At 44.2% G+C, this 13,687-nt stretch overlaps 1 protein-coding gene and 1 long non-coding RNA gene across 2 annotated transcripts in view; one reads left to right on the top strand and one right to left on the bottom strand.

The window, feature by feature from the left end:
- LOC142776282 (uncharacterized) overlaps positions 1–13,687 on the bottom strand; it is a 55,643-nt gene that overhangs the window by 9,098 nt on the left and 32,858 nt on the right. The gene's annotated exons all lie outside the window — the stretch shown is intronic.
- LOC142776281 (protein qui-1-like) overlaps positions 7,043–13,687 on the top strand; it is a 316,351-nt gene continuing 309,706 nt past the window's right edge. The window contains exon 1 of the mRNA XM_075879661.1: positions 7,043–7,222. Within this exon, the coding sequence (XP_075735776.1) occupies positions 7,093–7,222 (130 nt within the window). The 5' untranslated portion in view covers positions 7,043–7,092. The remainder of the gene's footprint in view (positions 7,223–13,687) is intronic.

Genomic DNA, 13,687 nt, shown 5'->3' with positions numbered 1-13,687 from the left:
TTTTTCTTCTATCCCATGGTTGTGCGATGAAAGTTTTGAGACAAAAAAACATAACATAGTATATGTAATAGTCAGGGTGTATTCGCCTAAATTACTTAGTTCAACCGATTAGCTTACTCGCCATACGAAGAATGTAGGAGCATGTTGCAACCTCACGTGCGTGGTCCGATGTCGCATTTTAAACTTTAATTTCTAACACATGACTTTCATACCTCATTCTTGTCTTTTTAATCTGAAGACAGGATCACAGGAATGATATAACACAGATACATATACATACATCAGCATTCTAAACGTAGGATTATAGAACAAAAAAGCGTAGTACGCAATTTCATTGGAATCTATACCCCATTACGGCCCAGCCCGCACAAACGTGTGGGTAAGCGAAAACAGTCACTGAACGGTACCTATTTCAGTTTCGGTTTCAGAGACCTCTGTCAGCAATGTCAATGTCCCGGAGAATATCTCATTTTCAGTAGTTCATCAATTTGACCACCAGAGGGCGAGGAATTTCTCAAAGAAGCATGGCGTCTCAACATGTGCGTCCACGCCGGCTCCCTCCAAAATGTAAGTCAGCATTTTTTCTTGATATTCGTATTTTTTTCCGAAAATCTTCTATAGCATAGCAATTTTAAGACGTCGGGAAACATGTAGCACTAAAAAATTTACTCGTTCTGATTGCGGGCGTTTTGTGGTCACGCGCGAAAAACCCACACGCACGTTTGTGCGGGCTGGGCGTTTGTTGTCGTGAAATGCGTCGCGGCACAGTGCTAGTTGGCGCCCTCGTGCGCTGTTGTGACAGCGCGGTATATCTTTTCATTCCGCAAAATTTTTGCGAATCGTATTGGCGGGTCCCCTATTCGTGTTTTAGAGTTTACTCATGCGTCAAGTTAGCGACACAATGTGACTTTGCGTGAATTATGAGTACAATTAGTGGACAAATTATGGATTCCGTGATTGCATGAAACAACAGCTGTACAGCTGTATCTGAAACAGTGAGGAACTACATTTAGCGTCGCATAGCTGTACAGTTGTCACATGTTATTTGTTTATTACCTTTCATGAATCACAGTGAGGATCAGAATTGTTTTGGTCAGGTTTCTGGTGCAATATTTCAACGCCATAGCTGTCATTTAACCTCGGCAACGAACTTTGTGTTGTTGTGATGCATAAATTTTGCACTGTTTTCACCTGCAGGAATTTTCAATCCCGAGGACGAAAATGATATGGAAGAAATTTTGAAGCTCCTGGATTCCTCTGACATCGAATTCAGTGACGACGACGACGACGAGCTAGCAGAAATTCAAAATCGTGAACCAAATCAACCCGGCGGTGATAGCAACAGTGACAATGATGAAGATATTGATCACTCTGTTCCCGCACCTTCTGCCTCAGGTGACCAGTCAACAACCCCTGCCAGCAACAATAGAGGTCGCACCTTTTGGATGAAGAAGCCCTTCCCCAAAAAGCCTGACCCGCCTGGAGCCATCGAAAGGGCCGATGTTTTGGTAGATGTCAAAAGTCCATTGAGCTACTTTTCAGAGTATTTTAGCGAGCAGTTTTTTGAAAATGCCGCTGAAAAGACCAATATGTACCACATGTCAAAGCATGGAAAAGCTCTGCAAGCGACCGCGCAAAAGGTAAAGCAGCTGTTCGGTATGCATTTAGTCATGGGCTGCATTCGATTTCCGCAGTTACACATGTATTGGAAAAGAGGGTACCATTTTGATCTCATCAGCAGCGTAATGACACGTGAAGAATTCAAGAAGTTACGGTCAAGTCTGCACTTTGTTGACACGGAAAAACCGCGAGAAGCAGACGATGTGAACAGGCTTTGGAAAGTTCAGCCAATAATTGATGCGGTTAGGACCCGATGCACGCAACTGGAGAGAGCTCCCCGTTGCTACTCAGTTGATGAGCAAATGATACCATTTACTGGTAGGTGTCCTCTCCGCCAATACGTGAAAGGAAAGCCCAGACCACTCGGGCTCAAAAATTTTGTTGTAACCACATCTGAGGGTTTAGTAATGGACTTCGAGATCTATCAAGGAAAGTCCACTCCCCTTGCTGAAACGTCACTTGGCTTGGGTCCAAACGCTGTGCTGAGACTAGTGCGCACATTGCCAGAGAAATCCTCGATATTTTTTGACAGGTACTTTACCACCATTCCTCTTCTGGACGAACTGCTGAAGAAAGGCATTGATGGTACGGGTACTATCATGGCGAACCGAATCCGTAGTGTCCGCTTCAGAAGCGACTCAGAAATGAAGCAAGGTGACCTTGACGAACTCACTCGAAACGATGAGAAAGTAGCTATTGTGAAGTGGAAAGACAGCAAGACGGTGCTACTGGCTTCTACTTGTGCCGGGGCCACAAATGTCGAACCTGTGAAGCGGTGGTCCAAAAAGGAGAAGAAGTACATCGATGTGCCCGCACCGGAAGTTGTCAGGCGCTACAATGCGAGCATGGGAGGTGTTGATACCTGTGATCAACTAATTGAATATTACAGAGTGGCAGTGAAAACTAAAAAGTGGACCTTGAAGGTCAGTTTGCACATGGTGGATCTTGCAATTGCCAACTGCTGGCTAGAATACAGGGACGCCTGTCGAAAAGATGCGGTGCTCAGACGCAACACAATGAGCCTCTTGGACTTTCGTCTTGCTGTCGCTGAGGCACTTTGCGCGTCGCCCAAACGCAAGAGACTCGAAAGCAACAACGAAAATGTGCAGCCAAATCATTCTACCGAGAGATCCCCTGGAGCTGCGAAGATTCCCGGCGTGGACAAACGTTTGGACTCGTATGACCACTGGCCATCAGTGGACAGCTTGTCGTCTGCACGTTGCTGCAGGCTTGCAGGGTGCACTTCTCGCACTCGGACGCGTTGTGAGAAATGCAACGTCTACTTGTGCCTTTCAAGTGACAAAAACTGTTTTAAAGTGTTCCACACACGGCACTAACAACGTACTTTCTGCTCTAAGTCCAGCAAATTTAGATGCATTCTTAACTGCGCGGTTCACATGAATAAAAGCCCAGCCCACACATATGTGCGGGTATGTGTTCTATGTCAAATGTGCCGATTTTTGTGTTCTTACTTTTCAAAACGCTATTAGTATACAGCAATAAGTAATATTGTTCGATAAAGTTACCAATTAGTCTTTTATATTTTTGTCGGGCAGGAAAGGGATACGGAAAGGGACAATTACAATGACATGAATGAGTGGTCGTATAGTGGCTAAGGCACTCGGCTGCTGACCCGCAGGTTGCGGGATCAAATCCCTGCCACGGCAGCTGCATATCCGATTAAGGTGAAAATACTTGAGGCCCATGTCCTTAGCTTTAGGTTAAAAATCGCAGGGGGTCGAAATTTCTGGAGCACTCTGCTGCAACGTCTCTCATATTCATATGGTGGTTTCGGGGGTTCAACCCCGACGATCCCTTTTACTAATAAAGTAACAACTACATTGGGGTATGATTGACTCAGGAGCCATGCAGAGCAAAGTTGAGTATTCAAAGGAAGCTGAATTTTTCTGAAAAACCGTTTCCCTGAATATGACAGGCAACAATGAGTTTCACGTATAAGTGAAAAAAATGTATATATCGCTGCGGAACGAACTTGTTGCACAGGGATAAGCTTATGCCTTCGTGAAAAATTTTGAATAATGTAGCCCTCTTCGAATATCTCTGCCATTAAAGGGGCTCTTGAACACTTTTTCAGCATGGCCAGAAAACGCTGCCGATCTGTAGTCGAGCCTCCCAGGAAAACATGGTCAAATAATATTGCCCAGTATGCGGCCTGCAATTTACAGTAAATTATCAGTCAGCTAACAATTGCTTTCTTTTCTTTTGAGAAATGATGCTACATGCTCAAATATTGATGCATCGCAGGTCATAGCACGCCGTTGGTTGATTTGAGCATGACGTGCTCGGGAGGTCCTGGAGCCGCCGCAGGAGGCCGGGAGACCACCTGCCCTCGCGTTCACTACGATCGCAGCAGAAAGCCGCGCGTTCGAAGAAAAAAAAAAGAGAGAAAAGGCTGAAGTTCAGGAGAGGCGCGTGACGTATTTTCTTTCCCGCACTTTTGCCAGGACGAGAGAAACGAGAATCAAATTGCAGTGGGCGACAAATCTTTGTAACTCCACTCGTACCAGACCGGTTCTAAATATTTTCGCGGTGCGAATTCATGAAGTAATAGGCTCCTTCACTGAATTCACTCGACGACTGCTTCTAAAAGTGTTGCAGGGCCCCTTCAATGTGCTTACTAACCGCAGCCATGACGCAGTGGTGTAGTGAATCTGCCTCCGATACGCGAGAGGTACTGGGCTCGATTCCCAATGCCACTGGGCAACCGTGCACCTGTAATTTTTTTAATGGGGAGAGAGGTGACTTGGCCTTGCTCGCGTGGGTTTGGTGGCTCGCCACATCCTAAAGGAAAAAAACAACATATTTTGCGTGAGACAGTAACTGATGTGCATATGCCTTGTTCATCATCTTGCAGAGCCAATCAACACTTACGGCCACATACCTGCGCCTTGTGCTGAATTCCAGCGCATGGTTTTCTCTGACCACCTAGGGCTTCTTCTTTTCCCACTCGCGTTCTCTCTGCACTGGTTTTTTCGAGAATCTGGCTGAATTGTCCAAAGAGCTTCCGAATCAAACAATATAGGATTTCGCAAGTTCAAATACAGCAATCAATAGAAAAAGAAAATACAAAAAGTTTACTGCAGCGCCCCAATTAAATTTGTCCCGCGCAGCGTACAGAAGAAAGTAGGGTGACGCAGTCCACCAAAAAGAAATTCCACTTGAATCGTCGCCGAGATTACGCCTTAAAATAGACAGCACCCTGCCGTGGGCGTATTTTTCCGAGATGATTGGCGAAACAAGGTGAATCCGTTCAAGACGGAACATTAGTGACAAATTTTCCCCATGCGGGGGCCACTACAAACCACTCCGAATCTCTGAGTGATAATCACGTGATATGTTATTTTTATTTTATTTTTTCTCTCTTTTTTTCAAATAGATGAATGTATGCTTTCCAACATAGCCTTCTGTGCTATTTCGCTCTTGCGAACAAAACGTTAGGTTTCATCGCAACTCGCATGTAGCAGTGAGGATGAGCAATAAAGAAAGAAATAAGGCGAGCAAAATGCGTCTCGTTGAGCACCACATGTGCAGAGTTGAGAAAAATTCGGGCAGCTTCACCCTATAGGTGGGCCAAGCATGAAGGCCGTGCGGTGCTTGGCAGGATTCTTCGTTTCTCGTTCTTTCCTTCTATCCTCCTTTCTTTTCGTATTATTCGTTTCTTGCTGTATTTCTTTCCTTTTTTTATTTCAACATTTTTCTTATTTTATTTTTCTTCTTATATTTGTTTCTATCTCTCGCTTGCTTCCTCTTTTTTTTTCAATTTTTATCCATGGTTTTGCCTGCGCTATGCCAAGTGAAGAGAACATGCGAGAACCCGAGCCCTTATAAAGTGCTGCGCACTTGAAAGAAAATTGCTTTCGTTTAGTCTGCAGTGATAAGTCTTCCTGATAAATACTTTGTATGTTAAAAGATTTTTTTTTCACTGACGGTTTTTCCTTGCGCACGTAAATACGAAGATGATTTGAGCGAATCCGGACAGCAACTCTTCAACTATCAGCCCTGGTCTCTGAATGTCATCGTTGAGGTTTGCCACATAAAAGACATTGCGCACTTCTGCCCACCGCTTGTTGAAACTTACTGCATCGAAAGACGCAAGCTTGTCTTGGTTCTGGCTGACTCCACATTTGAAGATAGTTGCAATGTGGGCGTGCTAGTGAATCCTTTCAAAGGCTTTCAAGTAGCACCAAACGGCACATGTACGCGAGAAGGCAGATATCGGCACAAGAGGCGCTGGGTGGTGTCCATACGTGCCTTGTCGTATCGGCTTGTCGTTCTGCCTTGCTACATTTGAGTTTAAAAAACGCTACACATGCTCTCGCGTTTTAATTACTATCCACAATCTCTGGCTTGCACTAATTAGTTGTGAGTAAGCGAAGTAAGGTGCTTATTTCTCACGAGTGGTCAATTGTCACATTTAGTGAAGTGGTCAAGAACCACTTTCCCACCTTTCCGAGCATTCATCGCATGACCTCACTATCGTGCTTCGTTGTCTCATGAGTATATTGCCGCCAAAATGTCTTGTATCAGTCAAGAACAAGTGTAGTACTACGGAATTTCTGAGCGCTTTAGGTTCCTCCTGATCCCTTCGCTCGTCCCGACGAGTAAGCTTGAAGTTACACAAGGAAGGAAAAGCTATACACAGGAAGATGGGGAGGGGATCAGAAGTTATGTGAGCGCGCGTGATGAAACGCGATCGCTATCTGCCAATAATATTCCTGAGCGTGAGGGTGGCTCACTCTGTATCGTAAGCAGACTATGAAGCGCGGCAACTGCACGTGGCAGCACCCCGTGGCAAAATGCGCATCTAATCGAAACATCACTCTTGATTCATATCATCTGTTTGCCGCTGGCAGTTACATGCTTTCCGACGTCAAACAGCAGGTGTCAGCAGCTTTGAAGGGAGCGAGCACAGCACTCTGCCTGAAAGGAGGGAACCTGACAAAATGGTATCATCTCGTTCCGCTTTTCAACTCCCCTTGCCGTTTACAGCGGCATGGTTTTGGCTTGGGCATTCGTAGCAGTATCTGCTATCTGTAGCGTGTGTTTTTCCCCAGCACGAGAGGTGGTTCATGACCTCTATGAATAGGCAACTTTTGGAAAGGTTTTGTCTAATTCCGGAAGCCTGCTGACGCTCCAAACACACTGGAAAATGAATTTTAAATATGTATGGTAAGAATAGTTGCTCAAAATTAAAAATAAATGTTCAAAATATTTTATTACTTGGTATCCGTGTCCGGAACTTATCCATTCGTATTCGACTCTGTCTCAAAGATTAATACTTTCAGACCCCGAAAATTTTAGTCGTAGTTTTTCTTCGTACAATCTCTTTAAGCCAATACTTCTTGCTATTAGTGAAAGGTTGTAGGTATAGCTATGACGTAATAATGTTTTCGCAGGGGCTGTGATGGGCGCTCGCCTGTGATCGGAGCCAGCGAGCCCCCCCGTGCGAGCATGGCGTGCAGTGGCGGAGCCAGTCTCTACCAGGACCACATCCTGCAGGCCGTGCTGCAGGGCAACCTCACCAGCGTTCCCGAGCCACCCTCCAGGCTGCTCAAGATACTGGTCGCCTCGTCAAGGCCTGGTGAGCCACTGCCGCTTCTGTTTGTTCTATCTCTCTCATTTTTGCTTTCTCTTTTTTCGCGGTCATTCACTCACTCCCGGCACGATCGCATGGCCCACGCGCGACCTATAGCAGAGTGGCTCATGCGATCAAATCCGGATGCCCAGATTAGTTCTTTGGTTCACCGACATCTTTTTGGCCTAGTTTGTCAGGTATTTAGGTAATGAGACTCTTGCTCGTGGACGCCTCACTTGCTTGATCAGAGTTGTAATGTTCATGTGGTCGTGTGTGTTTGTAAGTATTTGTTTCTCAGGGCAGCCTTTATGTGGTGTGGCCAGGGGCTTTTAAGAATTTAGCGTATCTTACTTTAGAATGATCGCCCGCAAATCAGAAATGAAATAGAGTATTTTTTTAAACTCTTCTGCATTGTCACAAGTAAGTTCTGTGGAGGCTCGTCAGAGCCATAGAGAAAAATCAAGGTCCACCTGACATCGAAGAAAACCGTATGAGCTTGTATATCTATTTTAAAATGGAGACAACGACAATTTTTTTCTTTCCTGCTTCAAGTATTGCGTAATCAAGCAATTCTTGCTGAAGCCATTCCTCGATATATTGCTGTGCCCGCATATATACACGGTAGACGCGGCACACCCTTTTCGCGATTTCTCGCAATAAACGTCGCAGCGCAATCGCATTATTACGAGAAGCCAATGGCGAGTGGCAGCGACGCTCACAGAGGCAAAACACCACGCGGCTGATTAGTCTAACGCCAGACGTAATCTATGAATGACATAAATGAGAGGTCAATGCACGGAGTTTTCGTGCTCCCTCCCCCATTTTTTTTCACCATGTTTGTGTGACGTTATGCTGGCCGAACCAGCCATAATAGTAATTATCGTTAGGAGTGCTCTGAGCTCTACTACGAATGAATGAATAGACTTTAAAGTCCGGCAGTTTTACTGGGCGGGGTGGGGGGAAAAGGGGATTAACCCAGTGTACGTGGACGCTGTGCGATACCCAGAGGGAAAGCGTGCTCACGTTATCACCGTTGTGAATCACACAGGCAAATGCCTCGCGAGCGCCACGGTGCGTGCGGAACACACAGAGGCGGCCGAAGAGGCGGTGGTTGCTCTACTACGAGCGAACATTGTTATCCTGTCATAACTAAGACATGAAGGTATCTTCATATCGGAGTTATATCTGACAATTATTCAAGGTCGTTTTACTTGACGTAATTTTAAATAAACAGATTAACCTATACTCCGTCAAACGAAGGAGAAAGCGTGGTACAGTGGTAGAATAAAAAAGTGGAGCAAGACTGTTTATACTTCTATAATACCTCGTGGGTCGTTGTTATTGGAACAACTATGTTAGGGATAGAAGTCACTGGAGCGTACCTTAGTAACCCGCTCTTCGCCGACGATATTTCATTGCTTAGTAACTCAGGGAATGAATCGCCATTCATAATTGCTGAATTAGACAAGGAGAGCAGAAAGGTAGACCTTAAAATTAATCTGCAGAAAACAAAAGTAATGTACAAACCTTGGAAAAGAACAGCGCTTCGAGATAGGTAGCAGTGCACAAAAAGATTGATTGATTTGCGAGGTTTAACTTCCCAAGACCACCATAAGAGACGCCGTAGTAGAAGACTCCGAAAATTTCGACCACCTGGGGTTTTTTAACGTGCACCCAAATCTGAGCACACGGGCCTACAACATTTCCGCCTCCATCGGAAATGCAGCCGCCACAGCCGGAATTTGATCCCGTGACCTGCGGGTCAGCAGCTTAGTACCTTAGCCAGTACACCACCCTGGCGGGGCCAAGTGGTAAAAGAGTACGTCTGCTTAGGACAGGTAATAACTGTGGAGTCGAAACACGAGCTTGAAGTAACTAGAAAAATAAGGATGGGGTGAAGCACATTTTGCAAGCATTCTGAAATCAGGACTGGTAGATTGACACTGTTCCTCAAGATGAAGGTATGTAACAGCTGCATCTTAGCGGCACTTACCTACGGAGCAACAACCTGGAGGCTTACAAAGAGGGTTCACCTTAAATTGAGTACAACGCAGCGAGCGAAGGAAAGAAAAACGAAAGGTGTACCCTTAAGAGACAACAAGAGAGCTGAGTGGATCAGGGAACAAACCGGGGCTAATTATATCAAAATTGAAATCAAGAAGAACAAATGAACATGGGTCGGGCATGTAGCGCGTAGACAGGATAATCACTGGTCATTAAATGTAAGTAACTGAATTCTCAGAAAAGACAAGCGATTTGGGGCGAGACAGAAAGTTAGGTGGGCAGATCAGATTAGAAAGTTTGCGGGTATAAAGTGGCAGCAGCAAGGACAAAACTGGGTCGATTGATATGTGAGGTTTAACATTCCAAAACCTGCATATAATTATGAGAAAAGAAAGTCTGAGTTGACTGGCGGAACATGGGAAAGACCTTATCTTTGTGGTGGACGTAGTCAGGCTGATGATGACGTTATAAAAGAAGGCCATGACCATTTCTGAGCAATCAACGTGACCTCCCCCTCTTTTTTGTTTGGTTTAAAACTATAACCTTGCTCAAGAAAGGGGGGGGGGGCACAGCTGTCTACGCAGTAACATTCTAGTCACTTAATTTACGACACAGCGAACACAGCGAAAGCAAAAATATACAATGACAGATGATGAGTACAGGAAGCTTGCCAAAAAACCAAACACGTAATTCTAACAAGTAATCCGTTCTGATCTGCGTGTCTTGCTTACGTCACACGTGCGTCTGTTGCCTCCATTTTTAGCCTCTTATTTCATCATTTTATTTACCAAATAATTAAGTATCAACACGAACATGTACCGATGATAATGCGTTGCCCATGACGTGTTATTCGGAACCTCTACAGTGTACTATATTTGGTGGAATACAAACGCCCCGTAACACCTTGTTGCACCGGGCTTAATACCTCGTTACCCGGCAGCGCCTGAACAAAATGAGTTTTTCGCGTGAATCTACTCGCGTCTTCTTCCTGTTGTCTTTCTGACTTCAGCTATCGGCGTTCGAGCTAACGTTACGGTTAACCTTTTAGGCAGCGCTGTCTGGTGGGAATAGCTTCGAAGAAACCAGAGGGCCCATCGCGAAAAGAGCGACAGAAAGTAAGCGAAGGCGCGAGGAAATCCATGTCAAGTGATAGCGTGAGTCGCTGAGTGGCTTGGGGTTGCGCGTTTTGCAAGTGCTTGTTCTTTTTTTTTCCTTTTTCTTGCCCAAGAAACCACGTTTCCTAGTCTTTTCTTTTTCAAGCGGGTATAGCTCTTTTTGCAAGCTAATCGTAATTTTCCTGTCTCTTTTTGTCGGCCAATCCGGAAGATAGTTCAGCCTGATACAGCTGTATACAACCACGCGGTAGTATATGGTGCCATCGTACATGTACGACAGGTGATAATAAAGGACGCCGTTCGTGACAGCTTGCGTTTTGATGAGCTATCTTTTGAGACGCTATGCATTCAAATATCAGCATGACGCTCAGAACTGACCCTGGAGTCCATTGATGTAGCCAAGGTGTAGCACCAAACTCTCGAGTATCTTGTTTTCTTTCTTTTTCTTTTTTTACCATGGCATACCGAGTATGAAAGGACATTCGACTACGTCTGCCTACCCGACCCTTCCTTCAGATCAAAGTAATGCCCCCTCCCTCCGGAAAAAAATATTTCTGCCTATGTCTCTGCTTGAGGTCGAACTGACGCTTCAAATATCTCCCACGCATCTGTAATAACACGCAGTCTGAAACATGTGCACTTGATATAACAGATAACTAGACATATATCCCTAGAAAATCGTTACAGCAGAAGCGTGCAGGACTTGAAGAGCTACCGGGTGTTTTCTTTATGCTCTTTTCTCGCTTACTTCTTGTTTCATGGTGTAGGTAACGTCTGATTGGTTTGATGTTGAGCTATCGCTTCCAATACCTGCATTGTGCACCTCTATAGATATGTATGTATATCTGAATATTTGATCCATATGAATTTGATCATATATATATGTGTCGATTTTTCACTTCAAGCTGCAGTGCTTTTAAACTTTTTTAATGAAAGCAACTAGTCGAACTTCAGAAATGAAGAGAGAAAGCAATGAAAGCCACAGACTCACTTTTGAGAAAATGTGGCAGCACTCTGAGTTGTGCCAGGCGAAATATTTTTTGGCGTATTAAATCCGAATGCTTGTGAGAATAAACGAATGCTGAACGTTGGTCCTGGCTAGTGAGTTTCCTATGAATACACTAAAGAGAGAACTCGGACACTAGTTTCTATTTGAGCTTGAACTGATGGTGCTTTAACCAGCATAGGTTTGATGGGTAGTTCATGGATTTGTCTAATTTTTGTTCTTTGGGCTCCGTTTGGCTCCGTGTGCCCTGAATCCGCTTTACCGCAAAACGAAGTTAAACAAAGGTTTACCTGTTAGGCTTCGGTGTTTGGACCTTTAGGCTCAAGAATCAAAATTGTCTCGCAAAGTTCACCACAGGGCTGGGAAGAAATACTTGAAAAACTAATCCGGAATATAGATACCGAAATACATCAGTTGGAATCCTGAATTTCGTGTACTGAAATAAATTTCCCGTTGACATAACTAGATATTTCGGAGATACTGTGACGAAAATTCGCAAAAAGTATTCCGGACTACAGATCCAGCAATACAAATGCAAGAATACTTTTTTCGGGCGTGCTGATACGCCTGAAAGACATTAATTAGTGCAACATAACGTTGTAAAGAAAGTTTCAGAGAATTGAACCTTGCCCTTTTTTTTTATTCATTATAGTACACTCAGCGGGGTTAAGACATTACAAATGGGGGGAGGGGTCTTGTAAAGTACATTACGGCGAATAATTACGTAATTACAGGTATCAATCGCATTTAACAAGCGGCTTCATGGCCAATTTAATGACTTGTCATGAACGAATGGTTGGCCACCCAACAAAATTAAGCGTTCTACGCTGGCTTTGAGCAATAGCAAGTTCTGTCAGTGGCGTCGCGTGTGACCACATGGGGCAGTATGTGCTTGAGGGTAAACCATCGTGGTCAATTCTATGTCATGGACCAGTGGCACACCTTTGTTTTTATTGACACACACACACACACACACACACACACACACACACACACACACACACACACACACACACACACACACACACACACACACACACACACACACACACACACACACACAATTCTCCCCTTTGTTAAAGTTTCTTTTCTGTCTGTTCCCTTGTAAGCAGTCAAAATGCACTCAGATTCATTTCTCGCAAAATAAAAATGTAACGAGATATTTGTGCCTCGCATGTTATCGCAATACAATCGACGCATCGCATAAAGATTTCACTACTGAGATCCAAATACATTTTTCAAATGTGTCTCCATACAGAAACACGTATACTGGAATATACTTCTGAAATATTAACGCGATGCGCATGTATCGCGATACTGCAGTATCTCTGGTTCACAAAGGTCTGTTATTTTATTCGAAACAGAACCAAAAGAAAGCTATAAATAAACAAAGCCACAAGTGTGTTGGAAGCAGCAAGTACGGAGACTAGGCAAATTCGTGCACTTCCCATAATACCCACGGTGGCTGAACGATCGCAGCGCCAGAGTTACTCCTATAGATTAATTTAGAGAGCTCTATGGCGATGTCACCATGTGACGTTACGTGCTGCGACGTTATGGTAATATCACGAGGACGTCACTGATGTTCTCCTGCGAGGTCATGATGACTTCACAGGGTGACGTCATCAGACACGGTGATCACTTATTGTTTCATCAGGCACCCTGAGTCGTTCGCAGTAATGAAATCATCAAAAAAGGGGAATCATTTCGCTTCTTCGTTCGACAACACCCTAATGAAGCCAACGGACAATGATTCTGATGAAGGCACGGGATAAATTAGGTGTAGCATTTCACTGCAGTTCAGTAATTACACAATACACAGAAATCAGTTACAGTGAACGACAAAAAAAAACTTATCGTCAGGGAAGACCGAATGTACAATCATTCGCCTCAAATTAAAAATTTGCACATACTTCAGTCTTAAAGATAGTTGTAAATTAAATTCAACTAATGACAACAAACAAGACATGCCCAATAGGTGTACAGTGGACACGCAAAGCCATTTTCAATTGTATGCAATACGTTTGCCGTTGCCGACTACGACTTCGCTAATTTGTAAGTATCTTAGGAACAAATATATAGTCCGATAACATGTTTGTAATATGAACCCACAGTCTCATTCAGTTTTTTTATACTTCGCACTTTTATCATCATTACCAAATTTCAGCTGGACAGTTTCTTTTAAAGTGTAAAGATAAAGTCGCAAGTCTATTTAATAGCAAAAGCAGCGTTCTAACGCACTTTTATCTGCTTCGTATATTTATGCCCCCCCCCCCCCCTTGTTTTTGTCTCCTCCTGGCGTTCGTAAACGCTAACGGACCTTTCTAAAGCAACACGAACTATGGC

Source organism: Rhipicephalus microplus, chromosome X, assembly GCF_043290135.1.
Source record: "Rhipicephalus microplus isolate Deutch F79 chromosome X, USDA_Rmic, whole genome shotgun sequence".
Lineage (NCBI taxonomy): Eukaryota > Metazoa > Arthropoda > Arachnida > Ixodida > Ixodidae > Rhipicephalus > Rhipicephalus microplus.
The sequence above is the reverse complement of the archived record's forward strand: the minus strand, read 5'-3'. Positions and strand labels throughout refer to the sequence as shown.